The sequence below is a fragment of the Gopherus evgoodei genome, chromosome 12 (genome assembly GCF_007399415.2).
Source record: "Gopherus evgoodei ecotype Sinaloan lineage chromosome 12, rGopEvg1_v1.p, whole genome shotgun sequence".
In the NCBI taxonomy this organism is placed as follows: domain Eukaryota; kingdom Metazoa; phylum Chordata; order Testudines; family Testudinidae; genus Gopherus; species Gopherus evgoodei.
The window spans coordinates 10,475,713-10,502,176 of NC_044333.1; the positions used below are offsets into that span (position 1 = coordinate 10,475,713).

Consider the following 26,464-nt stretch of genomic DNA (forward strand, 5'->3'; position numbering starts at 1 on the left):
TTAATCCCGTTCCTCTCCCACAATTACCCTGTCCTCTTTTGTTTGCTGAATTTTTATCCTGCTCCTGCTATGATGGCAGCAGGTCCGTTGGGACCCAGGAGATCCTAGTCCTGCTGCGGGGCTCTAGCCTGTTATAAAATTAGGCAAATGTAGCTGCTGTACCCCCTGGATGACCTCTTCGTATCCCCAGGGGGCTGCAGCCCTCTGAGTGAGAACCACCGTCTAGAGAACAGTCCTGCCTCCGGGTAGGGGACTGGCCCAAACACTCCAGGGAGCCCCCTTCCTCCATCCTACGTCTAGGGGTCCCCCGACGGCGGCGGACGCTCTCTCGAGTCCCCAGGAGACCGCTCACACCCCCGGGGGGGGGAATCACGCACTCCTCCCCTCCCCTACCTTTGTGGGGGAGGCTTTACCCCGCCTGGCGCTGAGGCAGGCCCGCCTCGCAGCCACGGGAGCGCGAAGTCCCCGTCCGCAGAGCGGGCGCGTTTCGCTCCCCACAGACAGTGAGGGGTCGCAAATCGCTCGTGGGGAGCGCAGGCCACACCCGCGGCGGCTCAGCCTCGCCCGCCATGGCTGAGGTGAGGGGCCCGGCGCAAGGGCGGGAGGCGGTGCCTAAACGCCCCCACCCAATCCAGGGCGGAGCGGGCCGGGCATCACGTGGCGCTCCGCAGAGGCCGGGCGGGCTACGAGCATCCCCCAAGCCGCAGCGAGCGGGGCAGTAACGGCGGGGAGCGGCAGAGGTAACGGGGGAGCCGGGCACCGGGAGGTAAAACTTTCCTCAGGGATAGGGCCGGGGCCGGGGCGGGGAGCGCCGGTGAGACGGGCGGAGGGAGCGCGGCGGGCCCCCTGGCGCTGTGGCCGGGCTCCCCCGGGGCTGCGGGAGGCTGGCTGGCTCGGTTCAGGTTCCGTGGCCGCCTCCTGCCAGCGCCCGCTGCGTAACGAGGCGTGCGGGACCTCCCGTGCCGGTATCCGGAGCACACCGCCCGCCCCCTCTTCTAGCTGCGGGGCGCGGCGCGGCGCTGAGGACGGAGAGGGAAATCCGGCTCCCAGTCCTGAGCTTCAGAGACCATCACCTCCCCCGCCCCATGTACCCACCTTTTCCCCGTATGAGCTTTGCTGGGTCGCTGCCGCCTTGCTCAGGTGCAGGTTTTGAGGCTCCGTGGCTGGCCAAGTGATTCATCAAGAGCTTAGCCAGCTTACAGGCACCTCAAGATGATCCATGTGTTGGAGCTTTTATTATTATTATTATTTATTCATTCATTATTTCTGAGACTTTGTCAGTATTTGCTTGGGCTCTCAGCCATATGTATGTATATCAGGTTTGAAGTATGTGTGAGAGGCCTGTGGTAGTCTTGGGGATCTGTAAGTAGGTATGTTATATCGCTGTAAGTGTTTACAATTACACAAATGAGTAAAACCCATCCCCTGCTGTCTGGAGCATACCAGACTCTTAAGCACCTTTATGTCTGATTTATTTTTTAAACTGAAATTGAAGAGCTTTAGGTCTCCTTAAAATGCAGAACACAGAGTAGGTCAATTTAGAGGACCCTCTACTGTGCTCAGGGCGTTACAGCACTTAGGCCTTGTCTATACTTCACTTTTGTCAAAAATTTTGTTGCTCAGGGGTGTGAAAAAAAACACCACACCCTGAGCGACAAACGTTTTAACGGCAGAAAATGCTGGCATGAATGCTCTCCTGCCGACAAAGGGGTGGTTTTATTTTGTTGTTGGGTGAGCTTTCTCCTGGTGACAAAGGCAGCTACACTGCAGGCCTTACGGCATGGCTGTAGCGGCACAGCCACCCCATTGTAAGGTGCGCAGTGTAGACAGAGCCTCATTTGGCTTCCCTTCAGAACATCTCGAATCTCTTGCAACTTCTGATTATTAGTAAGGAGAGATGCGACAAAGATCTTTTCAGAGAATTGAGGTGAAGCTCATAGATGTAACCTTGTTGCTGTGGTACTGAAAGGACTCAAATTACAGTGAATGTCTGTAGATACGGTTCTTCCTCTAATGTAGTTACGAGGCATTATAATTTTCTGGTGTCACAACCAGTAATAAGTCTGTGTGTTGATTCCCAGCCATTTTAGTTATGAAACTACCATTGTGTCTGTCTTATGCTTATTGAAGTTACAATATATCTTCCTTTTAGCCATATGGGTTGTTATGTTTGATTGCACGCATATAACAAGGCTGATGAATGATGTTATCAGAACCGTGATAGAAGGGACAATTGGATTTTTATTAACTGACTTTTTTTTTTAAATCAAGTTTGGTAGCACACCCTTTATATAATAACCTGAAATTAATTTCATATCGAAGATAATTTTAAACAATTCTGCTTTTAATGGACCTTAGTACGCCTCAAACCTTTTTACCTCTGCATTATTTTAGAATAGAAGACTAGCATTCTTCCAAAATTGATCTTTTTAAAGATGCTTTACACACCTCAATCCCCAATTCCACTGTAATTAAACCAATCTACCAGTAACTGGTAAATTTGAGGCAAATCACATGAGAAGTGGAATATAAAAGGATTCAAAAAAGTACTCATTTATGGGATATTTTCTTAACTTATTTTTGTCTTGTCACTTTAGAGGGACTTTGTTTAAAAACTCAAAATTCATATTATTCTGTTGGATTTTGGTAAGACTGCTGCCGTTAGCTAGGTTTGACAGGTTTATAAAATGATGTAAAGATGTGGAAAACTTGTAAACCAGCCTTCCAAGATGTGGTTCCTGGTGGAACTTTGTGCTACTGTGCATGTGCAGAATTCCTGTGCTGAGCAGAATTCCGCCCCCCCCCCCCATAACTTCTCCTGGAAAGTTGCTGCAGTTATGCCTTTTACCCACCCAGGGCTATTGTGGTGCTAGAACAGAACAGCTGCTCCTGGGCCAGTCCCAGCTGCTGATAGGGAAGAGAAGAGGCTGCCTTCCTAGCAGCATCCTGCCGGTAGGGCCAAGTCAGGAGACAGGAGATATGGGGGGCACAGACAGCATGGGGCTTCTAGGGGAGTCACATACTGGAATTCATAAGGGCTACTGGGGGAGGACAGACTGGAGCTGGGGCTGAATGGGAATGGGGGTGCGGGGCCACCTGGGAATGAGGGGAGAGGGCTCACTGAGTGGTGGTGCAGGGACACATGGGGGTTGTGTGAGTGGGTGCACAGGGACACATGGGGGTGTCTGAGTGGGGGTTGAGGGACACATGGGAACATGGGGAGGGAGTGCAGGGACACATGGGGACAGAGGCTGATGTGCCTGACTGAATGGGAGAGGCTAGGGGTCAGCCAGGGTCCGCATGGGGGAGGCTCCCTAAAAATCTCTCCCCATTGCCCCAAAAAACATGTTCCAAACTTCTCCAACCCGCACCCAACAACTCTCCAAATTCATATCCAGGCTCCTTCCTAGCAAGTACTTCCCTCTGCCTCAGCTCCTTCATTACCCCTGAATCATACAAGCCTTTGCACTGCTTCTGAGTAGTACGGGAAATACAGTTCTGTATTGTAGTTTAAATGAATTATTATTCAGACTTCTCTATTAATATGCCTAGTAGGGAATCTATTTGTCAAAAAACATTTATTGAATCTTTTTTATGGTCTGTTGTTACAGATGTACTTGCTCACAGGTATTTTGAAATAAATTACCAAAATAATTGAAACTGGTGTGATAATATTATTTTGACAAATAAAATATGCAGAATTTGTGTTCAGAATTTTTAGTACTTTGACACAGAATTCCCCCAGTAGTAAATATGTAATCCAGCCAAGGGTGCTAGAAAGTGGATGGGCCTGGCCCCCTGCCCCTCCTCTTCCCCCCCCCCCAGGCCCTGCTGCCTGGCCAGGGTGGAAACTGGAGCCCGACCAGGGTAAGAGTAGCCCGGGGAGCCCAGGGAGCTGTGAAGCCCTGGACCCTCTACCTGCTTGGGATGTGGGGGGTAAAAGCAGCCCCAGCCTGTGTCCCCACCCTCCAGGTCCCCTGCCCAAGGCAGATGGAGGGTCTGCGGCTCCCCACAGCTGCCCAGGCAGCTCTTGCCATGGCCTGGTGGCCCCCGAGGCCCTGTGGGCAGCTGTGGGGAGCTGCAGACCCTCCACCTGCCCTGGGTGGGTCCAGGGGGTGAGGACACAGGCTGGTGGGTGCTCTTGGGATCCAGGCTCCCCAGCTGGGCTCTAGATTCTGGCTTGGCTGGGGGGTGGAGCCTCAGGGGAAGGAGTGGGGGCCACAGGGTGGGTGGAACCTCATGCCACCCCCCCACATACACTTTTAAGAAGAATCCATCAGCCCAGGATCCAGCTAAAAACCTTCCTCCACTAATGTTTTTAATCTTCTAATACAGCAGTTCTCAAAATACATTGCACGGCAACCCCTTTCTGACAACAAAAATTATGACATGACCCTGAGGGGTGGGACCGAAGCCTGAGCCCAAGCCCGAGCCTCACCGTACCAGGCAAAGGAGGTGGAGCTGAAGCCAAAGCCTGAGGGCGTCAGCCCTAGATGGTGGGGAGGGTAGGGTCTGTAACCTGAGCCCCAGGGCTGAAGCCGAAGCCTGAGCCCCACCACCAGCTTCAGTCCTGGGCAGTGGGGCTTGGGGTTTGGCTTCAGCCATGAGCCTGAGCAAGTCTCAGCCCTGGCAATCCCATGAAAATGGAGTCATGACCCACTTTGGGGATCCTGAACCACAGTTTGAGAACTATTCCTCTTCCTTCCATTTTCTTATATAGTGAACCTGCAGTGTCCTCCAATTTTATGTGGGGGAAAAAACATGCAAAAAATAGATTGTACAGAAAGATATCATGCTTAAGAACGTAAGAATGGTCATACTGGGTCAGACCAATGGTCCATGTAGCTCAGTAGCCTTTCTTCTGACAGTGGCCGATGCCAGATGCCTCTGAGAGAGGGAACAGAACAGGGCAATTTATCAAGTTATCGATTCCCTGATGTCCAGTCCCAGCTTTTGGCAGTCAGGTTTAGGGACACCCAGAGAATGGCTAATAGCCATTGATGGACCTATCCTCCATCAATTTATTTAATTCTTTTTAACCCAGTTATATTTTTGGCCTTTACAGGATCCCCTGGTAATGAGTTCTACAGGTTGACTCTGTATTGTGTGAAGAAGTGCTTTCTTATCTTTGTTTTAAACTTGCTGCACGTTAATTTATTTGAGTGACCCCTGGTTTATGTGTTATGTGAATGGGTAAAAAAACATTTTCTCCCCACCATTCATGATTTTATAGACCTCCATCATATCCCCCATTAGTCATCTCTTTTCCAAGCTGGAAAGTCCTGGTTTTATTAATCTCTCCTCATATGGAAGCCATTCCATACCCCAGTCATTTTTGTTGCCCTTTTCTGTATCTTTTCCAATTCCAATATATCTTTTTTGAGATAGGCGACCAGATCTGCATGCAGTATTCAAGATGTGAGCATACCATGGATTTATATAGTGACATTATGATACTTTCTGTCTTATCTATTTCTTTCCTAATGGTTCCTAACATTCTGTTAGCTTTTTTGACTGCTGGTGCAAATTGGGCAGATGTTTTCAGAGAACTGTCCACGATGACTCCAACGTCATCTTTCTCTTTTCTGTGAGTAGTTGGGATTTTTTTCCAATGTGCATTACTTTGCATTTATCATTATTGAATTTCATCTGCCATTTTGTTGCCTGGTCACTCAGTTTGGTGAGATCCCTTTGTAACTCTTTAGTCTGCAAACTTTGCCACCTTGCTGTTTTACTCCTTTTTCCGGACCACTTATATATATATATATTGAACAGCACAGGTCCCATTACCAATCCTTGGGGAACCCGGCACTTTACTTCTCTCCATTAGGAAGACTGACCATTTATTCCTGCCTTTTGTTTCCTATATTTTAACCAGTTACTGATCCATGAAAGGACCTTCCCTCTTATCCCATGACTGCGTAACAGCCTTTAGTGAGGGACCTTGTCAAAGCTTTCTGAAAGTCCAGGTACATTATAGTCATTGGATCACCCTTATCCATCTGTTGATCACCTCAAAAAATTCTAATAGATCGGTGAGTCATGATTTCTCTTTGCAGAAGCCACGATGACACTTCCCCAGCATATTGTGTTAATCAGTGTCTGATAATTCCATTCTTTACCATAGCTTCAACTAGTGTTGCCAATTAATTGCTGTTAATGCCTGTGATAAACTGAAAACAAAATTAACGTGTTAATTTTTTTTAACAGTGCTAACTGCATCCCTGTGGGCGGGGAGGGAGGCATCGGCTGTGGAGGGACCTGACAGTGCCTGGTCAGGCGGAGTAACCCAATCCATCTCTGGAGAGAGAGAAGAGGAAGTGGCTCCTATCCTGGCTCTGGAAGACAGTTAGGGATCCTGACCCCAGGGGACTTAATGTTAGCATCCTCTAATCTTTTTTTGAACTGTAGTTAACTGAAGTTCATGGGTCTTTTAGTAGTGTTGTAATACGTTGTAAACTACCATGGATTTATTGATAAAGCAGGAGCCACACAAATAGACTTCCACTGGGGAAAGATCTTATTCCTTACTTTTAAATATTTCCTTATGTCCAGCCTCTTAAAATTCTGTAGGAAAACAAATTCCATGTCGGAGCACTGGAGGTATCCTGCTTGGTGGCCTTTAGGATTCCAAGGTGTTATTGGAAGGTCATTCAGCAATAAAACAACATTATGCCACTGACATGCTGGTATATGGCATGGAGCTAAATGGGCATGCTGGGGAGTATGAACCTGGAATTGTCATGTACTAGAAAACACCTCACTGCACTTTTGTCTCCTCTTTCTCTCCCAGCCTTCTGTTTTCTCTGTCTAATAATGGCCTCTGGCAGAAACCTGGATTTTAGTAAATATTTTCTGTTCACAGTATGTGTTTTTCTAACTTTAACACAGTTTCAGTTTTGTTCACTAATATTTTTCCATATTCTACACTCTTCCTCCTTGGTTACATGGAGACTGATAAATTTGATGCCAGTTAAGATTAGGTGTAGTGTTTGTAGAGACACTATCTGTAGCATTCTATATATTTATATAGACAAACAAGCAGTCCCTGCCCAGAAGGTCCGCTGGTCATAACTGACAGTATAAAATAAGACTAGAGGATAGCTTGTATCTAACTGAGTGAACTGTTATGTGCATGTATTAATACCACAGTTTCTGCAATATTTACTATTTAGTAAACACTTATAATTGTGACTTCAGGAGGTGCTTGAAGGTGGGGAGCAGACTGTCAGTGTGAGATTTTCCACGTAAGGGCTATATGGGAAAATGTAGGCTAGAGTGAGAGGACATTGTGGCAGTTGTCTTGAGCAAGGCAGAGCATGGTAATAGATAAAAACAGATAGATAGAAGCTAAGTTGGGTAGGACCCTGTAGGCAAGGAGCTTAAGTTTGTGGTGGTGGCAAGGGCAAGTGAAGGGATTTGAACTGTGGCTGGACCAGGAGTTTCCAGCTATTTAAATATGTCTCTGGGATTAGCATTTGAACATAAACTTGTGTGGCTTTTGTTCTGAGTTGGTACAGAAAGTCTACCTCCACTATCTTTCTGCAGGATTAGGTTTTGTGTGTGAAGAAGTTCATCAAAATGTTTGAGTCACTAAGACTCTGTCTACACAATGAAACAGGCCATGTTTTGAAAGCTGTTTCAATAGAAGCAGTTATACTGGCCAGTGTAAGAATACCTTAAACACTGCAAATATTTCCTGAAATTGTGTTTTAAGAAGAGTTCTTGCTGCACACATCTTGTTTCAAAGTGTAAGTGGGGGCTTTAAAATATTGTACTATTTTATAACTTGACTATACAAAACTAAGAATACCAAATATTTTCAAAATAGCATTTAGATATCCTAGCAATGGTTTCAGTATCCTCATTGAGTTAGAGCAGTGCCTCTCAACCTTTGCAGACTATTGTACCCCTTTCAGGAGTCTGATTTGTTTTGCGTACCCCAAGCTTCACCTCACTTAAAAACTATGTGCTTACAAAATCAGACATAAAAATACAGAAGTGTCACAGCACCCTATTACTGAAAAATTGCTTACTTTCTCATTTTTCCATATAATTACAAAATAAATCAGTTGGAATATAAATATTTTATTTACATTTCAGTGTATAGTATATAGATCAATTTAAACAAGCCATTATCTGTATGAAATTTTAATTTGTACTGACTTGGCTGTCCAAAGAGACTATGCTGATGTTGTTTGTTTTAGTGATTGGAGGTTCTTGCTATGTGTATGTGAATTTCCTCAGAAACTTGTTTTAAGCTTGTCATCAGCTAGTCATTTCTCCAGTGGGCTGGGCTTCTTGGTGGAATAAAAGAGGATAGAGAAGTTTTCCAAATATAGGACTGCTTATTAAACTAGCATACACAAAGTTACTTAAACTAAACAAATCCACCTCCATAGTGCTTTATAATTACAGTAGAATTAGCTCCTTAAGACTTTGGTAGGCTTTTACCTATATCTTCACTAGCAAATAACATCCTTGAATGTCAACACCGTCTCGCCAAATAGTTTTTACAGCACTGACAGGAATATAGAAGAGCTGGTATGATTTAGGGCCTTAGATTCTTTCTCACTCCCTGCTAAAAGGAAATAAACAGACCTAGCTTTACCTCCCCTTCCTAGGTTTCAGTGAGGGAAGAGGCTATGTTCTACTGTGCTGTGAGTGTATGGCTATATTGGAGCAAATTTTCCATGATCTATTTTCTGGTTGGGCCTTTTTCCTCTGAAAATAATTGCCAGATAACTATGGGGAAAGAGGGAAATCCTGAACCTTTCAGAACCCTTAACATTTGGGGAGAATAAATCCAGTTTAAAAAAAAATATTCTCGGGCTCTTTTCTTTTACTTGTGATAGTATATTCTGTCGTACCGATGTTTCTGTGTGGGATGACTTTTCCAAATATGACTGAGTTTGACTGTATTATGCTATTACTGTTTGTTCTGATAGAATAAAAGTTTAACATTTAAACAAATATTTTAAATCTTTAAAAAAGCCTTAAGGGAGGATTTGCAATAATACAGCAGACTTATTTGATGATATAATAGTCTTTCAAATGCAGTCAATATTTTAATTTATGTACATAATACTATTTTGGATACTTACTGAATTTTTCTTTTTTTTTCTTTTATGCAAAGAGATAGGAGGCTCATACTGGACATAATGTGAACGGGCTATTTTCCATTCCAGTAAATGGCTTACATTCCATTTCCATGTAGGTTACGTATTTATTTGGTTTAAAATATTTAAAATGACTTGAAAGAGTAAGAACATGTTCTAAGTATATTAGTTCAGAATGTTTTAATTGACTTACATTGTAGAGTATAATGTTGACAATATAACAAAGTAAGGATTTGATTTTTTTTCAAAAGGAAGGATCTATAACTGTGTGAACAAAAAGTGAGTGCAAATTACCATAAATTTATAGAACAGTGTGTTTATACTCGTATGCCCAGGTAGATGCATCTATTAATTACTTTCAGGCACAAATACCTGAATTGTGTGCATAATTATATATTGGACCTACTGAAAATCAGACCATAAATACTTTGTGTATGCCTTTTCCCTCTTTACTATGTTAGTGCCAGGATCAATTTCAAGATAAAAAGTTTAATTTTGGAATGAAATACCCCTAATTCAGTTTCTGTTATAAAGAAAATATAATGCAAGATAAACTAGTTGCTTTCTCTGCGAGAGCAACTGCTTTGCCAAATCTCACTCAGACTTGCATCTTTCTCCTCTGCAGTAGGCTACTGAAAATGTGCACTCAGGATTTAGTGCTTGGCAAGGACATACAAAAATGGTAGCACATTTTTAGGAAAGGTGTAGGCTCGCTCTTATGAAACTTCTGATAATCCAATCAGAAGTTAGATTTTGAATGAAAGCTAGTGTCAATGCAAATTAATGATCAGTTTGTATTTAATTAGATGTTTCATCTCTAAACTTCTATATTGTGTCTGTATTTCAGAACTGTTGATACTGGTATAATCTTATGTCTGAGTGTTAAGGCCAGCAGTGATCCTTTATAAGAAGGAGGGAGGGGAAGATCCTTTGGCAACTTGAGATGTAAGATGTTCAACTCTGAAGTCCAGGAAAAGAGATGTGAACCATTCAGAAGCTTTATCCACGCTTTTTCCACTTCTGTATTCTTGGGTGCTTTTAAAAACAATTAGTCATGGAAGAGGAAAGAATGAAACTTACTTGAAATGTGTGTTTTTTTTGATATTGCTGTAAACCTGTCATCTTCACTACTTCCACCTTCTATTCTTTCTCGTACTATGCTTTCTCTTTCCTTATACACTCCATTATCGCTTTTAATCTTTCCAGTTCAATGGACAAGTGTCAATGACCTTTGAATTTTCTCTGTCCTGTGCTTCCCCACAACTTCCCTCTTGCAAATCAGCACCATGTATTTTTCTTTTCACCTTTTTCTTCCAAGATATTTTGAGACTGTCACTTGTTCAAATGTCATGTTTTACCATCCAAAGATTTACCCTATTCAAAATCACATAGCACAAGGTAGCAAAAGAGGGATATTACACAAGAGGAGGTTACACAAGTCAGTCCTACGCTCCAAGTAGAAAGAAGAATTGATGTGAAGGGTTAGACAAAAAGTTATTGATATTATTAATTTTTAGCTGTCTGTAATTTTGTTTTAGATTGGGATTGGTGTTATAGAGAATACACAAAAGTTCCACAATGGAAGAAAGGGCAAATGGTACAGTGGCTCATAACTCACTGGCTGAATACTCTCCCGTCAAGGAAGTAGGAAATCCAGATTCAAGTGACAGCTGTGAAATGTGTGAAAGAAACAAAGAAACAATGCAGCTGAAGAAAGAAATCTCTTTGCTTAATGGAATCAGCCTCATTGTAGGCAACATGATTGGTTCAGGCATCTTTGTCTCGCCTAAAGGAGTTCTCATCTACAGTGCCTCCTATGGATTGTCGCTAATAATCTGGGCAACCGGGGGGATTTTTTCAGTGTTTGGAGCACTCTGCTATGCTGAACTGGGAACCACTATTACCAAGTCAGGAGCCAGCTATGCATATATCTTGGAGGCCTTTGGGAGCTTTATTGCTTTTATTCGCTTATGGACCTCATTATTAATTGTTGAGCCAACTAGTCAGGCAATTATTGCAATAACCTTTGCTAACTATATTGTGCAGCCTGTCTTCCCTTCTTGTGAGCCTCCTTATGTTGCCTGTCGTCTCATCGCAGCTGCTTGTATATGTAAGTATTATATGACAACTAATGTGATTATTATCTTGACTGTGAACATCTGTTACATATAGTCCTGTTTAGATTCCAGAACTGTAGCATTCTGAATCTAGAATGGTTTGAGTTAGAGTAAGGAAAAGAAATGGTTTACAGGTAATCAACATAGATTGGATGTGCATGATGAGGATATTTTGACATCTTAAAGGCAAAATCTTTCACTCTTAGCTAAAACTTAGCTCAAGTCTTAATTCTTCTTGGAGGAATTTTTAATTATGGCTTGCAGAATTTAGTAGTGGCATCTTTAAACAGACAGGCTAGGTTTATGTAATTTTCTGTCTGTCTCTGCCTCCCTCCATGACGTCCAGAAAACCCAATTTCTTATTAGAAACCTTGTGTGCTTTCAGACACAAACTATTCACTTTTAAACTTCACTTTCAGTGAATAGCTTTATTGACAGAGGCCTATCTTTTGGGACTGAAGTAACTTTTTTTTTTCTTTTTCTTTTTTGACGTGGGTGCTGGGTGGATTGATTTAAATCAGGGTGATTTCTATAATTATTTAAATCTGCAAGCAGGGAACCTTGATTAAAATAATGGATTTTTAATCTTGTTTTGCATTTGTACTTTTCAGTTTTTTTCCTAAAGAAAAATTGATTATTTTTGATTGGCATAATCATTAAAACATGGTGGTTTGCAACTAAATATAGTTTTTATTAATATTAAATTTATACTAATTTTGGTACTTTTTGCTAACTTTTTGCAGTTCTATATCTTAAGATACATTTATTCTGATTCTTAATTTTTATACTTTTTTAGATGAATGACATTTATTTATTACAGAGTGATCAATTGTTTCCGATTTGTGTCTGGCTGCATTTAGAACACATTGAAATTAAATTAAAAATGCACAAAACAAGCATTTTCAAATTGTTATTAAATAAAACTACCTGAAGTGTGGTGGATACACACACAAAATAATCACAGCATATTTCTCATTTAAAACTATTTAATAAAACAAAGTATTAGCTGTACTTAATGAATTGGACTGATTGTTTCTGGTCACCAAGTCCTTGAAGATTTTAGAACTAGTAGATCTCATCCTCATTGTTTTCATTTATAGATTTGGAAGAGAAAAACAAGCTTTTTCAACTTCCATACAGTTTCTCATCTTTGATTGAACTCTAGTTATTCAACTGAACTGGTTTAAATGAAGAAAATATTCTCTCAGCGCCTCCAGAAGAGGCTATTGCTGTCAAAAGCTGGTTTAGTACTTAGCCAGTGACTTCAAATTTAAATTTAAAAATACAACTTTTTTTATTTAAAAATTTTGTATAATTTTATATAATTATATAAAAATGTTTTTTATCCACCATGGGTGGGTGAGTAAAGTTTCACTAATCTTTCCTTCTCTATCATACAGATGAGAAAATACCTTTTGTGCCTACGATTGTAAATTGTATGTTTTTTTATAAGGCTCTGATAGTTGAAAATCCCCTTTTGTACAATAAGGAAACTGATCTCGTGGATCAGTAACTGGTTAAAAGATAGGAAGCAGTCTATTTTCATAATGGAGAGAGGTAAATAGCAAGGTCCGCCAAGGACTTAGGCTGTTCAGCATATTCTTAAATAATCTGGAAACAATGTGAGAACAGTGAGGTGGCAAAATTTTCAGATGATGCAAATTACTCAAAATAGCTGAGTCCAAACTGATTGCAAAGAGTTGCAAAGGGATCTTACCAAACTGAGTGACTGGGTAACACAATGGCAGATGAAATTCAGTGTTGGTAAATGCAATGTAATACACATTGGAAAAAATAAATTCCAACTATACATACAAAATGATCAGGGCTAAATTAGCAGTTACTGAAAGAGATCTTGGAGTCCTTGTTCTCTGAAGATGTCTGCTCTGGTGCAGCAGCAGACAAAATAACTAACAATGTTGGGACCCATTAGGAAAGGAATAGATAAGAAAAGGATAGACCATTTAGGAAAGGGATAGATAAGAAAGAAAATATCACAATGCCACTATATAAATCCATGGTAAGACCAGACCTTGAATACTGTGTGCAGTTCTGATCTCCCCATCTCAAAAAGATATATTACAATTGGAACAGGGCAACAAACATTCTAAGTGGTAAAGAAGAGCTTCCATAGGAGGAGAGATTAAAAAGACGGGGACTGATCAGCTTAGAAAAGAGACAGCTAAGGGGAGAGATATGATAGAGGTCTATAAAATCATGAATGGTGGGGAGAAAGTGAATAAGGAAGTGTTATTTACCTATTCGAATAACATAACACACAAACCAAGGGTCACCCAATGAAATTAATAGGTAGCAGATTTTAAACAAACAAACGGAAGTAGACCACACAACCTACATTCTCCCTGTGGAACTTATTGCTCAGGGATGATGTGAAGGCCAAAAGTATAACTTGGTTCAAAAAGAATTAGATAAGTTGATGAAGGATAGATCCATCAATGACTATTAGCCAGGATGGTCATGGACGCAGCCCCATGCATTGGGTTTCCCGAAACCTCTCACTGCAAGAAGGTGGGAGTGGATGATAGGAGATGGATCACTTGGTAAATTGCCGTGTTCTGTTCATTCCCTCTGAAGCATCTGGCACTGGCTATTGTTGGAAGACCTGGGCTACATGGATCATTGGTCTGATCCAGTGTATCTGTTCTTATGTTAAAGAAAGAAATGAGAGAAAAGCAGACACATTATTTCTGGCTGAAAAGGCTATGGCTTGCATACTTGATTAACCTAGCATTAGATCTTAAGATGTGTCTATCTTGGAGAAGGAGAAGTATTTTAATACATCAGTCTCCTTTGTGGTTATGGCAGCAGGGAGAAACCTTTGCAGAAAAGCTTTGTTTTAGAAATCAGTTGTGTACTTTAAAATTCTGCCCTCAACCACTTGACTTCCTTGCTCTGACTAACCCTACTGCACTACTTTTATTTGTAGCTCTCACTACAGAAGTCCTCCCTTGCTACGTGGCGGCAGCTTGCAACCTAAAATTGAGAATCAAATAAAATCTGTGAAGAGTATTAACTTTTTAAGGAAAACCAACATGAGCAATGTCTCTGAACGTTGTTGGGGATAGTTTCTGTGCAAAAATGCAGATTTTGTTTTCCAATATACATAGTAACAAATACAAATTGTTTACTAGCTGATACGCTGCAATATCATCTGGTTCCTGAAAATTCCAAATGTTGTGACACTTTACCATTCACTTCTGAAATCTTTACTATCATGGGATATTATCTCAAAATGCACAGCCACACTCTACAATGCTATGAATATAAGCTAGCAAATTGACAACAGCTGCAACAAAATTGATAGAAGTAATCTTAGGGCAGGTCAATATTGCGGGGTTAAGTCAACCTAAGTTACGCAACTCCGGCTACGTGAATAACATAGCTGGAGTTGACATAGCTTAGGTCGACTTATTGCAGTGTCTACACTGCTTTGGGTTGATGGGAGAAACTCTCCCGTCAACTTACCTTATGCTTCTCATTCTAGTGGAGTACCGGAGTCAACAGGAGAGCAATCTACTGTCAATTTAGCGGGTCTTCGCTTGACCTGCTAAATCGACCCTCAGTGGATTGATTGCCACAGTGGCGATCCATGGTAAACGTAGACATACCCTTAGTAACCAGAAAAAAGCATAGTCTAACAGTGAAATGGTTTGGTTTGTCCAGTTTCTTAATTAGATTTTTTTTTAAACTCCAGAGATAGGACAGCACTTCATAATCAAATTGTCATGAAAACAGAGACCAAATATTCTAATAACTTCGTAATAGGAAAACTTTTCATAAAAAAATCATTTGCATATGGAAAATAGTTACCTGAAAATGGTTGGCTAGAATAAAAATCCTGTTCACATAAGTATGGTTTATTACAGAGTAACAAACTACTGTTTGTTTATGTTGGAAGGCAGATCTGATGCCAATTGTTTTCCCCTGAGTGTTTCTCAGGAGCTGCTACAGTCATGGTTTTCGAAATTTGATACTTTTGTTTTTCCCAGTCTTGACAAGTTGAAGGAAATGTGGTTCATCCTTTTCGGTTGCCAACTTTTCAAGTTCACCAGTCTCACGCTTGTATGGGATCATTAGCCTTGTTTTTTATTATTTTTGAATTATTATTCTTCCATGGGGTAACTGGACTAAGTACATTCCTATCTTCGTGTGCTGCCTCCTTTTTATTTCCTTGCTGAGTTGTAGCTCTTTAACCAAGCTTTAAACTATATAAGAGAAGAAACTTTTTATTCCAGAAAATTGCTTTGTATATTAGTTTTGGTTTGCCACTACATCACTTTATCAATCAATGTGACTACATTGTTTAAGATACCCTTATAATAACATGCTTTTTCAGTAAGAAAGCTTTGTAAAATACTATTGAATTTCACCAACCGTATACTGTTTGCTAGTGCAAATATCTGCATCTGGGGAAGTGCCTAAAATGCAGGATTGAAATAAATTAATTATAATCTGGATAGTGCAAAAATTCCTCTGAATTGTAGAAAAACAATAAAGATACAGCTAGATAATCCCTGAATATTCAGATGGTACTTAGGTTGGGGAGCAGCTGTTTAATATTTTAAAATGTTTGAGGAAAAAATGAACACAATAGAGCAATACTGTGAACTGTTGTGTAGTGTGGAGCAACAGCAATCAGAGGAGAGATGATCTGATAAATGTGGTTACATGAGCAAGTCTGAAGTCACAGAATCATATTCTATCAGGGCTGGAAGGGACCTCAGGAAGTCATCTAGTCCAGCCCCCTGCTCAGAGCAGGACCAATCCCCAAGTAAATCGTCCCAGCCAGGGCTTTGTCAAGCCGGGCCTTAAAACCTCTAAGGATGGAGATTCCACCACCTCCCTAGGAAACCCATTTCAGCGCTTCACCACCCTCCTAATGAAATAGTGTTTCCTAATACCCAACCTAGACCCCCACTGCAACTTGAGGCCATTGCTCCTTGTTCAGTCATTTTCCTCCAGTGGAAACAGCTGAGCTCCATCCTCTTTGGAACCCCCCTTCAGGTAGTTGAAGGCTGTTATCAATTCTCCCCTCACTCTTCTCTTCTGTAGACTAAATAACCCCAGTTCCCTCCTCTTAAGTCATGTGCCCCAGCCCCCTGATCATTTTCATTGCCCTCTACTGGACTCTCTCTCTCCAATTTGTCCATATCCCTTCTGTAGTGGGGGGACTAAAACTGGACTCAGTATTCCAGGTGTGGCCTCATCAGTGCTGAGTAGAGGGGAATAATCGATTCCCTCAATCTGCCGGCAATGCTCCTACTAATACAGTCCAATATGCTGTTGGCCTTCTTGACAACAAGGGCACGCTGCTGACTCATATCCAGCTCCTTGTCCACTGTAATCTCCAGGTCCTTTTGTGCAGAACTGCTGCTTAGCCAGCCACAATTAGCTGGAATACTTGTGAGATTAGAAATCTTCCTTTAATTTCACAAGGGGTGGGAGGGAGTGTATTCCCAAAGAGACAGAACTGAATGTTTTCAAATTATTTTAAAGTTGTCAAATAGGGTTGTTATTGAGCTGTTTGGGAAATATCCTCAGATTACACAACATTACTTAATGTGGTCCAAATATTATGTGCCTTTATGTTGTAAAGTGTCATCTAGAATTGAGCAGTCTGTAAACAGCTAATACTGAAGTAAAATAAATTGGTAACCTCTACATAATTTAAGTAAAAGAATATGTTGTATATAGCCAGAGGGGCTCAACTCTTTGAAGAACCAATTTTAAAATACTGTTATACAGGAATGTGAATTTGTGTTCCCCAAGGTATCTCCTTATTTCTATTTTTCATCACACTAACACCAGTTTTAATTAAAAAATGTTCCCATCAGTCAAATGTTGCCTTATCTGTGGAGCTTACCCTGCTAATTGGTCAGATCTGTTCTAACCTTGTCTTTTTCAGCTGTCTTAAAATGTGTAATTGATCTCAAGAGAATTATCAATGTCCATTTTCAGCTTTCCAAATTTCACATTTTAAAGACTATAAAACCTGTGAAATTATCTTGGATGTTGAACTAATCTTCAGGCTACCAAGAAAAGGGCAAAATAATTAACTTACCGTTTTTTTGCATCTGTCTAAAGGAGTTTTGAGGTGAACCAGAACATTATTGTAAAATATAAAATGAGAGGAAATTCTCTGCTGCCTTTGACTTGAATGATAGTTGCAGAACGGAGCCTCAAGAATGAGGAGTAAAACCAGGAAAATGGGAACAGGCCCAGCAGGTCTGACATGTGGTGGAGGGTCTTTCTTCCTGTCCTTGGCAAAAAGAATCAAATATGTCTTTAGAATTGATGTTCCCCACTCTTGTTCTTTTGTCATAAATTAAGCAATGCGTAATAGTAAGACAATATGTTGTGAGTACCAGTAAACGTTGCTTAGTTTAATTTTCCCAGGCTCTTAAGCTTATTTTAGCATAGTTTAAATTTAGCATCTATACACTGACATTGATAGTAATTAAAATCTGTGCTTAACAAAGATCATGCATAACTTCATTTTCATCTTCCTTTTCTGTCTCCTAGGTCTTCTAACATTTATAAATTGTGCCTATGTTAAATGGGGAACAAGGGTGCAGGATGTATTCACGTATGCTAAAGTCATTGCCCTTATTGTCATCATCATAACAGGAATTGTTAAACTATGCCAGGGTAAGCATATAAAACTCATTATAGGTTGGTGTGTATCAATAAGGCTGGGGAATAATCAGTTTGGTTTTCATTAGGAATATCCATAGTAGCTGCAAAACAGTATTTTTAAATTAATCTTTCCTGTTAAATTTATATTTATATAATACCAGATATCTCTATTAAGCAATAAGGTCCAACATATCCATCCAGATATTAACAACTTGGCCAATGTTGTGAATGAAGATCATACTTGAATTGGCCTAACACACCTAAGCAATTTTACACCTTCTAGTTTGGAATGGTTAGTGGAATGAAAGAGCAAGCAGCAACATGCAGAACTTGCAAAATACAATATGAATAGAGAAATATGATCTCTCCAACATCTAGTAAACAAATCTTACTATCATATTGTTAGGTTCAGTGAACCTCAATCTAAGCTTTTTGTAATCTGGATTTTGGATAAAATGTGCAATTACACAAAATTGTAAAATTGCAATACCTCTCTTCTGAAGTATGCCTTCATAGATAGCTGTCTGTGAAGCTGAATGGACTCAAAGCCATTTGAAAGGAGCTATACACTTAGATATGTGCCTCTGAAGGTGACTACTGCATCTATAGAAGGAGTATCAGCCCAGTTTGCTTTGTTTCTGACTTCTCCTTTATTGTTAAGCATTAAATAGTTTATTTCTGGTTCTTATTAGTCAGAATATTTTAGTTTTAAAGTTGTTTTCCATCAAACTTTTTTTTTTTTTTTTTTTTTTTGAGTTTTACTCCTGTGTGTTTTGGAAGCTTTCTAAGTTGGCTTAAAAAAGTACACAATCCAATTTTAAATTATATGAAAAATGTGTCCTTAGTCTAAATTATACTTTCTGTGTTTAGAGTGAAGTTGAGAGACTGTAGCCCTTGTTCTTTCCTTATTCTTGGGCCAGTATGGAACAAAACATGCCTATATGAGCGCTATTGCACAATGTGTCACTTCTTCAGTACAAAACACTGCTGTACCATCAGCTGCTCCACTGACCTTAATATGTTTACCACTAACATCCTGGATGCTGCCTACCTTCTTCCCTCCTCCTAACTTGGCTGTTGCTCCATCTTTCTCAGTGTCATCCAAGATACTGAGAAGGAGAGAGATGCAGTGACACATTTAAAGGACTCAAATATTTAAGCTGGTCAACCTTGGCAATGCCTTATAAATTGCTTTTCCCACCCTTCATATAGCAACATATTGCTGTAAAAAGTACAAGGTGTTTAGAACTGTAGCTATATATTTGGGCATTAGAATGAACAAGATAGTAACTTGCCTTCCTGTAGTCAATATTATAAACTGTTTATATTGCTATCATATTGCCACTGTGCTGACAATGTCAGCACATGTTGGAAAAAACTCACTCTGAGTTGAAGGGTGATGTAAATGGTATTAGTTGCAACAGTATTGATAGAACACAAGACTTAAGTGTACTTAGGAAGATTTTCTCCCAACTATTATTTAATTAGATTTTATGTTCTCTTAATTGCTCTCAATTTGGCCCTTTTGATACTTAAACTAAATTAGTCTACCTCCTAAAATGCACATATTCATTGACTCGTCACATCTTTTTGTATGCACTTAAATGTTTACAATGTAATGGATAGTTGTCTGGACCTATGGAGTATCTATAACTCATAAAATAAATCAGAACTTTAACAAAATTTAGATACAGATATTTATCCATTTGGATAAATGACTGATTTTATAAATCTGTGTGCATTTTTGAAAGAGAGTAATCCCTGACTCCCCCCACCCTCCCAAAAAACAGACAAACAACCCAACCACCCCAAAAGGCTTAGTTTTGACACACACAAGCGAAGTGGTTCAGAATTTCAGAGATGGTATGACCCATAGAATTGTACCATTTCATTTGGTATACATTGGCTTGCACTGAAAAGAAACTGCCAACGCTGTTACAACTATGAACTGTATTTTGGGTTACAAGCCTGTACTTCACTGTCCTTCAGTTCTGTCTCTGCTGTTACTGTGAACAGGTCAGGTATTTATTGCATAATAATAATGCTTTCTGAGTTCTCCATAGAGTAGACTTTTTACAAAATTAAGTGCCCTGCTTATTCTCAAGGCAGTAACAGGCAGAATGGAAGGATGGGTCAGTGAGTGATCTTGAGAACGTCAGAATTCCTAGTTCTTGGCTTGTTTTGCAACTTTGTATATCAAACTAAAAAACATTTTTACTTACTGTCATACAACAACGTATGTATGTATTTCTCCCCCAACACACAGGACATTCAGGACACTTTCAGAATTCCTTTGAGGGATCTTCTTGGGACCTAGGAGACATTTCTCTTGCACTGTATTCTGCCCTGTTCTCTTACTCCGGATGGGATACCCTTAATTTTGTAACAGAAGAAATCAAAAACCCAGAAAGGTAAAGGATCCTTTCTTTTTTAAAGGAAGGATGTTATTTCATTAAACCTAGACAGTTCTTAAGTCACTAAGGTAGTGACTGTTTTTCACTGAAATGTCAGCTCAGAACACAAGGAATTTGATTATGGTAGAACTACTCTGTATGGATACACAACTCTCACAGCTTTATACTGGATCACCAACACAGGATTATTAAGTGTAAGGTTTATTAACGGCTGAAACACTTTCAAAGTAAGGAAGCCTTGATGACTACAGCATACTAGTTGATTAGCAATCGTTACTTTGCAGTTATGTATCATGAATAGTTCTTTACAAATAGACTTCAATATTGCAGTGTAAGTGGTGCACACAATGTTTTTATTTGTGCAATTGCCATGACAGTTTCAAAGTCTCAAAACATAATCCCCACACACAGGTGAATGCTGCAAATGTGCGCCTGACAAATCAGTTAATTGTGTAGCTCAGTCTTTAAACAGAAATGGTTAATGTAAAATTCACGTCTGACAATCTTTACCTATTACAAGTAACAGCTAAGATTGCTATAGCTGAAAGATATGAGAGAGAGAGAGAGGTTTCCTCTTTTCCCCAGCTGGCTTGCGTTATGCATTATTAGTCAGTTTGCCCTGGTTGAGCTTTCACACAGCAAAAGAGAGAGACATTTTCCTTAAGAATTGTTGTTGCAAAATGACAGTTAGCAACCATCTCTTAACTGACTGACTAGATTTCAGGCTGACAATGTCTCTTTTTAACTGCTTTGCTAGTGAGTGTTGTACACCTACCCATAAGAGATTTAACACTGTGCTTACGTTAGTTGTCTTTCTGCATCTGTTGGCAGAGAACATTTATTTTAAAAACTCCCTTTTGAGTGCTATTGCAATATCTTTCCACCTTCCTCTTAAAGATAATATTCTGCTGTGTTAACAATTAAGTAACTTTTTTCTATTGGATTTCATGTAAAAACAAGCTTTCTGCTAGGAACATTTAATTAAGATGATGAAACCTCCTTTACATCAATTTGTTGTTCATAAGCTCAAGTTTCTAATGCAGCAGGCTTTATTCCTGGCAGTGACTCTCACTCAAAAAGCAAGCTTCACGTTCTAGTCGCCCATATTATACTAATGCTCAAAAGAATAAGGAAGTGTTTTGCTCTCCTGAAATTCCTTTTGAGTATGATAGAATTTTTCCATAATCATCTTGTCTTATGCTTGTCCTGTGAAAGTTCTAGTCCACAATTACATGTGAAAAGGTCCCTGGGCTTTTTATTTCTTGAAGATTAAAGCCCTTGAAGAGCCATTCCAGTTTTTTTTGTTTCATTAGGTGACATGTCTGCATTTCTTCTTCATGCTAAGATCCACAGATCCATTACAGTGGGTACTTCATGCTCCTTGTCCTGGACCAGGGACTCATAGCAAGCAGCCACATACTGCCCTGCCTCCTCCTCCACCATCTGTTTCCCTGGACCACTTCCTCACAGCCCTAGCACCTTCTCTGTCCTTGTATCAGGGCCTCAGTCGGGCAGCCATCAGGTTGGAGCTCCCTCTTGCTCCCCTGATCCTGCCCAGCACTGCTCTGTCGTGCTGCTGTCTCTCTCAACCCTCCTACGGGACGGCTGGTCCTCCTCCCAAGAGAGACTGCCTCTAGTCTGCTCAGCAGCCCTTCTTATATGGGCCAGCCTGATCCTGATCCTTCTCCCTATTGGCTGGCTCAATAAGCCCTCTTCTAATTGGCTGGGTTCTGCGCAGCCTCCCCAAGGCTGCTTTAATCCTGCTTCTGCCCATATGGGGCAGCCACCCCACTGCACTGGGGTACTAGATTATTACTAAATGTCTATTAGTAATTTATATTTCAGGAATGATCTTTGTGTTCCTTGTTCGCCAAGAATGTAGTGGGATATAATTATATTGGTTAATCTTTGGTGCAATGAAAATTATTGCTATTGCTGAGAAGAACATAGTTATAATATATTCTGCATTTTCTCTCCTTCTCTGCGGAGCTGGCACTTTCCTTTTGTTCTTGTTTCACAGCTTTAAATGGTAGCTTAAACTGGTATTTGAAGTAAGTAATTGCTCTCTGGATGGATCTCAGCTACTAACCAGTACGATGCTCAGATCTTTGAACTACAAGTGTTGCATTAGTCACTCTCTAGGAGAACAGTCCCAAGAATCATGGTCTGTTAGTTATCTTTTAAAGAGTTTTTAATTACTTTGTTTTGCACTGACATTTTGCCACAGCAGTTTGGCTTTATGATAGTTATGAGATAGCAATGGTGTTGAATACCTTTTTAATGTCATTTAAGTCAGTAATGGAAAAAATCCTTATTCTATGCTAAATTATTTTTTAAAAGGTAAATGACTGTTCAAAATATTAAATCCAATAAATGCAAAAGGCTGACTTGGAGTTTTATCACTCTCTAAGAATTGATCCAGTTTGCTGGCTTTGCCACCTTGAACCACTGACAATTTTTTCAAAACTTCGTTTTGTTTTGACAGGAGTTTTTGAAAGAGGAAGAACTTGCATTCAGTTTGATTACATTTGATAAATGTTTCTGCTTAGTCTAGCTCTAAATAACTTAGATATTTCCATTGACATCTGACATTGACAGATAGGCAAAGTAAGAAAAATGCTACTTAGATCTTACTAGAGTTTCATTTAAGGATATTACTTTGACATGCAATGTTGACAGTTTGTGTTTTAACGGTTATAAAGCATTAACTTTTTGAATCTGTATTCAGTGTTTTTAGTCTAATTATTGTCTGACTTCCCCCATAATTTTCTGCAACTGTGAAAATTTAAATCTATTTAAAAATAGGGAAAAAAAATTAACCCATAATTTTGCACAACTGTAGACATGTAAATAGTTTTAAAATGCTTAAAAATAAATATTGATATCTGTTGAAGTGATATCTTTTTAAAAAAACCTAGAATTTTCCCAAGCCTATTTGCTGTTTTTTGTCTCATCAGGAATCTGCCACTGGCTATTGCAGTTTCTATGCCCATTGTGACGGTTATCTATATTTTGACCAACATAGCTTACTATACGGTGTTGGATATTCATGCTGTTCTTTCTAGTGATGCTGTGGCGGTGGTAAGTCAAATATATACCATACTGCTTCATATTTTAGGAATAGATTTACTACTTTACATTGTAGGTAAAGTCCCTGGTTTCTCATGTCCTTTCCTGTGCCATTTATATTTCCCCTAAATCTAGAAGGGGAGACCAATTGAATAATTTATCCTAAATATTTAAATCTAGTCTTAAACACAAATATTGTGAATGAGCATACTGTGTATTGGTTTATTTTAATTTAATAGCAGTCTTATTTAAAACCAGCACCTAATCCAAGCCACTGGCATATTTCGAAAAGATTCTGACTAGGTGTTTGCTCCTTGAGGTATGTAAAGAATAATAATAGGAATCATTAATACTTAGCATGATTTTAGTCATTCTTATGCTATCTTCTTTAATAACTTGAAATGTGTTTGAAAAATGTTGTACTGTGTCACTAGTTAATATCTTCAGTGTGAAGTAGCTTTATCTGTTTGCAAATAGAGATGTTGCAATTTAGCTGTGCTAATATTTGTACAATTCTCTCTAAGTAAGTTTTATCACTCATTGTTTCCTCGCCCTACTAAAATTACATCAGTTCCTACAATTCTCCTGTAAAACAGAAGTACGAAAGTGTGTGGGGGGAAAGATATTGAATTTGGAGGATTGGATGCTCGTTTGTGTGTGGGTTTTTTTTTTTAAAGTACCCTAAGTTTTATTTAGTAATTCACCTATTCTCCATAATATAATGTCTTACAGATACAATATATCCTCTATATCTGGGATTGGCAAATTGTGGCCCGTGGCCCGTCACGGAAAGCCGCTGGCTGGTCAGTTTGTTTACCTGCAGCATCTGCAGGTTTGGCCGATTTGCAGCTCCCCCTGCCCGCGGTTCACCATTCCAGGCCAATGGGAGCTGCAGGAAGAGGTGGCTCGGCCCATGTTGCTTCTCACAGCCCCTATTGGCCTGGAAAATGATACAGTGTAAAATGGTATAGTGTCTTTTAATTCTGACTTGGAAGTTGGATTCTAATTCTATTTTCACAGTATTTCTTTTGAAAAGAACCCACTAAGTAGTTTCCATTTTTACTCATCTATATTTGATTTAGTGGCTCTCGATTCAGTGATTTACTGAATGTAAAAATATCTGCATTTTATATGCAACGGTGATACTCAAGACTGGGCAGGTTAGGGTTTCCTTTCTAATGCATTGCGCATTCGGACAGGAAAGTTTTGATTCTGGCGTAAAAGTTATCCTAACCATATGCAGTGATTGTATACAGAGCAGCAGTGAAACTGCTAATGTTCATCTCACTCTGCCACTACTTAGGAACATTGTGAACAGTATCCAAGGTAGGCATCGGTGCTGTTCACGGTGGGGAGAAGGCCCTGAAACATTGAAGCTGGGAATAGTCGCTTTCCCCATTGTCATCAGTCAGGAGGCTTTGGGGTGAAGGAAAAAAGACCAGTTTCCCTTTTCAGCAGCCAAAGTTGGAATGGGAGGGCTTCAAATCTGACACATACTAGTCAGAGGATGGATCCAAACATGGCGTCTTGGTGTGGGAATCCATTATACTTGCTCTTCTCAGTAACTGGGAGCTGAAGGAGTGGCTTCAGCAGAGTATAGCTTTAGACCTAATTGATGAAGCATTCCTCCTTTCATATATGATGTCAGCCTCTGGTTACTAGACTTAGTCCATGTGTTAGTGTCTGGCAAATTTGTCCTTTCTCCCCATCCTAATCCCTGATATAAGATCTTTTTTTTTGAGGTTTATAGCTCTGCAGTTTTTCTCAAGGGAGTTTGCCAATCCTAAATACACCTCATTTGTCAAATGTTGCTTGCAAACTGTCACAGGGTACATCTACACTACGGGATTATTTTGATTTTACATAAACCGGTTTTATAAAACAGATTGTATAAAGTCGAGTGCACGCGGCCACACTAAGCACATTAATACGACGGTGTGCATCCATGGTCCGAGGCTAGCGTTGATTTCTGGAGCGTTGCACTGTGGGTAGCTATCCCATAGTTCCTGCAGTCTCCCCTGCCCCTTGGAATTCTGGGTTGAGAGCCCAGTGCCTGATGAGGCAAAAATCATTGTCGCGGGTGGTTCTGGGTACAGCCTCACCCCTCCTTTCGTGAAAGCAGCAGACAATCATTTCGTGCCTTTTTTCCTGGGTGAACTGTGCAAACGCCATAGCACAGCAAGCATGGACCCTGCTCAGATCAATACCGCAATAGTGGACGTTGTAAACACCTCGTGCATTCTCATGCAGTCTATGCTGAATTGGGACCTGCAAAGCCAGGGGAGGAGGAGGCGGCAGCTACGGCAGCATGGCGACGAGAGTGATGAGGACACAGAATTATCTCAAACCGTGGGCCCCTGCACTTTGGAGATCCTGCTGGTAATGGGGCAGGTTCTAGCCATTGAACGCCTATTTTGGGCCCAGGAAACAAGCACAACTGGTGGGACCGCATAGTTTTGCAGGTGTGGGACGATTCCCAGTGGCTGCGAAACTTTCGCATGCATAAGGGCACTTTCATGGAACTTTGTGACTTGCTTTCCCCTGCCCTGAAACGCCATAATACCAAGATGAGAGCAGCCCTCACAGTGGAGAAGGGAGGGGCAATAGCCCTCTGGAAGCTTGCAATGCCAGACAGCTACCAGTCAGTCGGGAATCAATTTGGAGTGGGAAAATCTTCTGTGGGGGCTGCTGTGATGCAAGTAGCCAAAGCAATCATTAAGCTGCTGCTACGAAAGGTTGTGACTCTGGGAAACATGCAGGTCATAGTGGATGGCTTTGCTGCAATGGGATTCCCTAACTGTGGGGGGGCGATAGATGGAACCCATATCCCTATCTTGGCACCGGAGCACCAGGGCACCCAGTACATACACCGCAAGGGGTACTTTTCCATGGTGCTGCAAGCACTGGTGGATCACAAGGGATGTTTCACCAACATCCACGTGGGATGGCCAGGAAGGGTTCATGACGCTCGCGTCTTCAGAAGCACTGCTCTGTTTAAACTGCTGCAGCAAGGGAATTACTTGCCAGACCAGAAAATAACAGTTAGGGATGTTGAAATGCCTGTTGTTATCCTGGGTGACCCAGCCTA

At 40.6% G+C, this 26,464-nt stretch overlaps 1 protein-coding gene across 7 annotated transcripts in view; it reads left to right on the forward strand.

Moving 5' to 3' along the window:
* Positions 1 to 683: 683 nt before the first annotated feature.
* SLC7A6 (solute carrier family 7 member 6) overlaps positions 684 to 26,464 on the forward strand; it is a 47,772-nt gene continuing 21,991 nt past the window's right edge. The window contains exons 1-8 of one of the 7 annotated variants that reach the window (XM_030581458.1): positions 684 to 740; positions 6,211 to 6,378; positions 9,137 to 9,213; positions 9,967 to 10,206; positions 10,658 to 11,229; positions 17,780 to 17,905; positions 20,160 to 20,304; positions 23,265 to 23,388. In XM_030581458.1, coding sequence (XP_030437318.1) covers positions 10,698 to 11,229; positions 17,780 to 17,905; positions 20,160 to 20,304; positions 23,265 to 23,388 — 927 coding nt within the window. In that variant the 5' untranslated portion in view covers positions 684 to 740; positions 6,211 to 6,378; positions 9,137 to 9,213; positions 9,967 to 10,206; positions 10,658 to 10,697. Of the gene's footprint in view, positions 767 to 6,068; positions 6,379 to 9,136; positions 9,214 to 9,240; positions 11,230 to 17,779; positions 17,906 to 20,159; positions 20,305 to 23,264; positions 23,389 to 26,464 lie in introns of those variants that run through there. The other 6 variants (XM_030581459.1, XM_030581462.1, XM_030581457.1 and 3 more) reach the window with 6 other exon arrangements.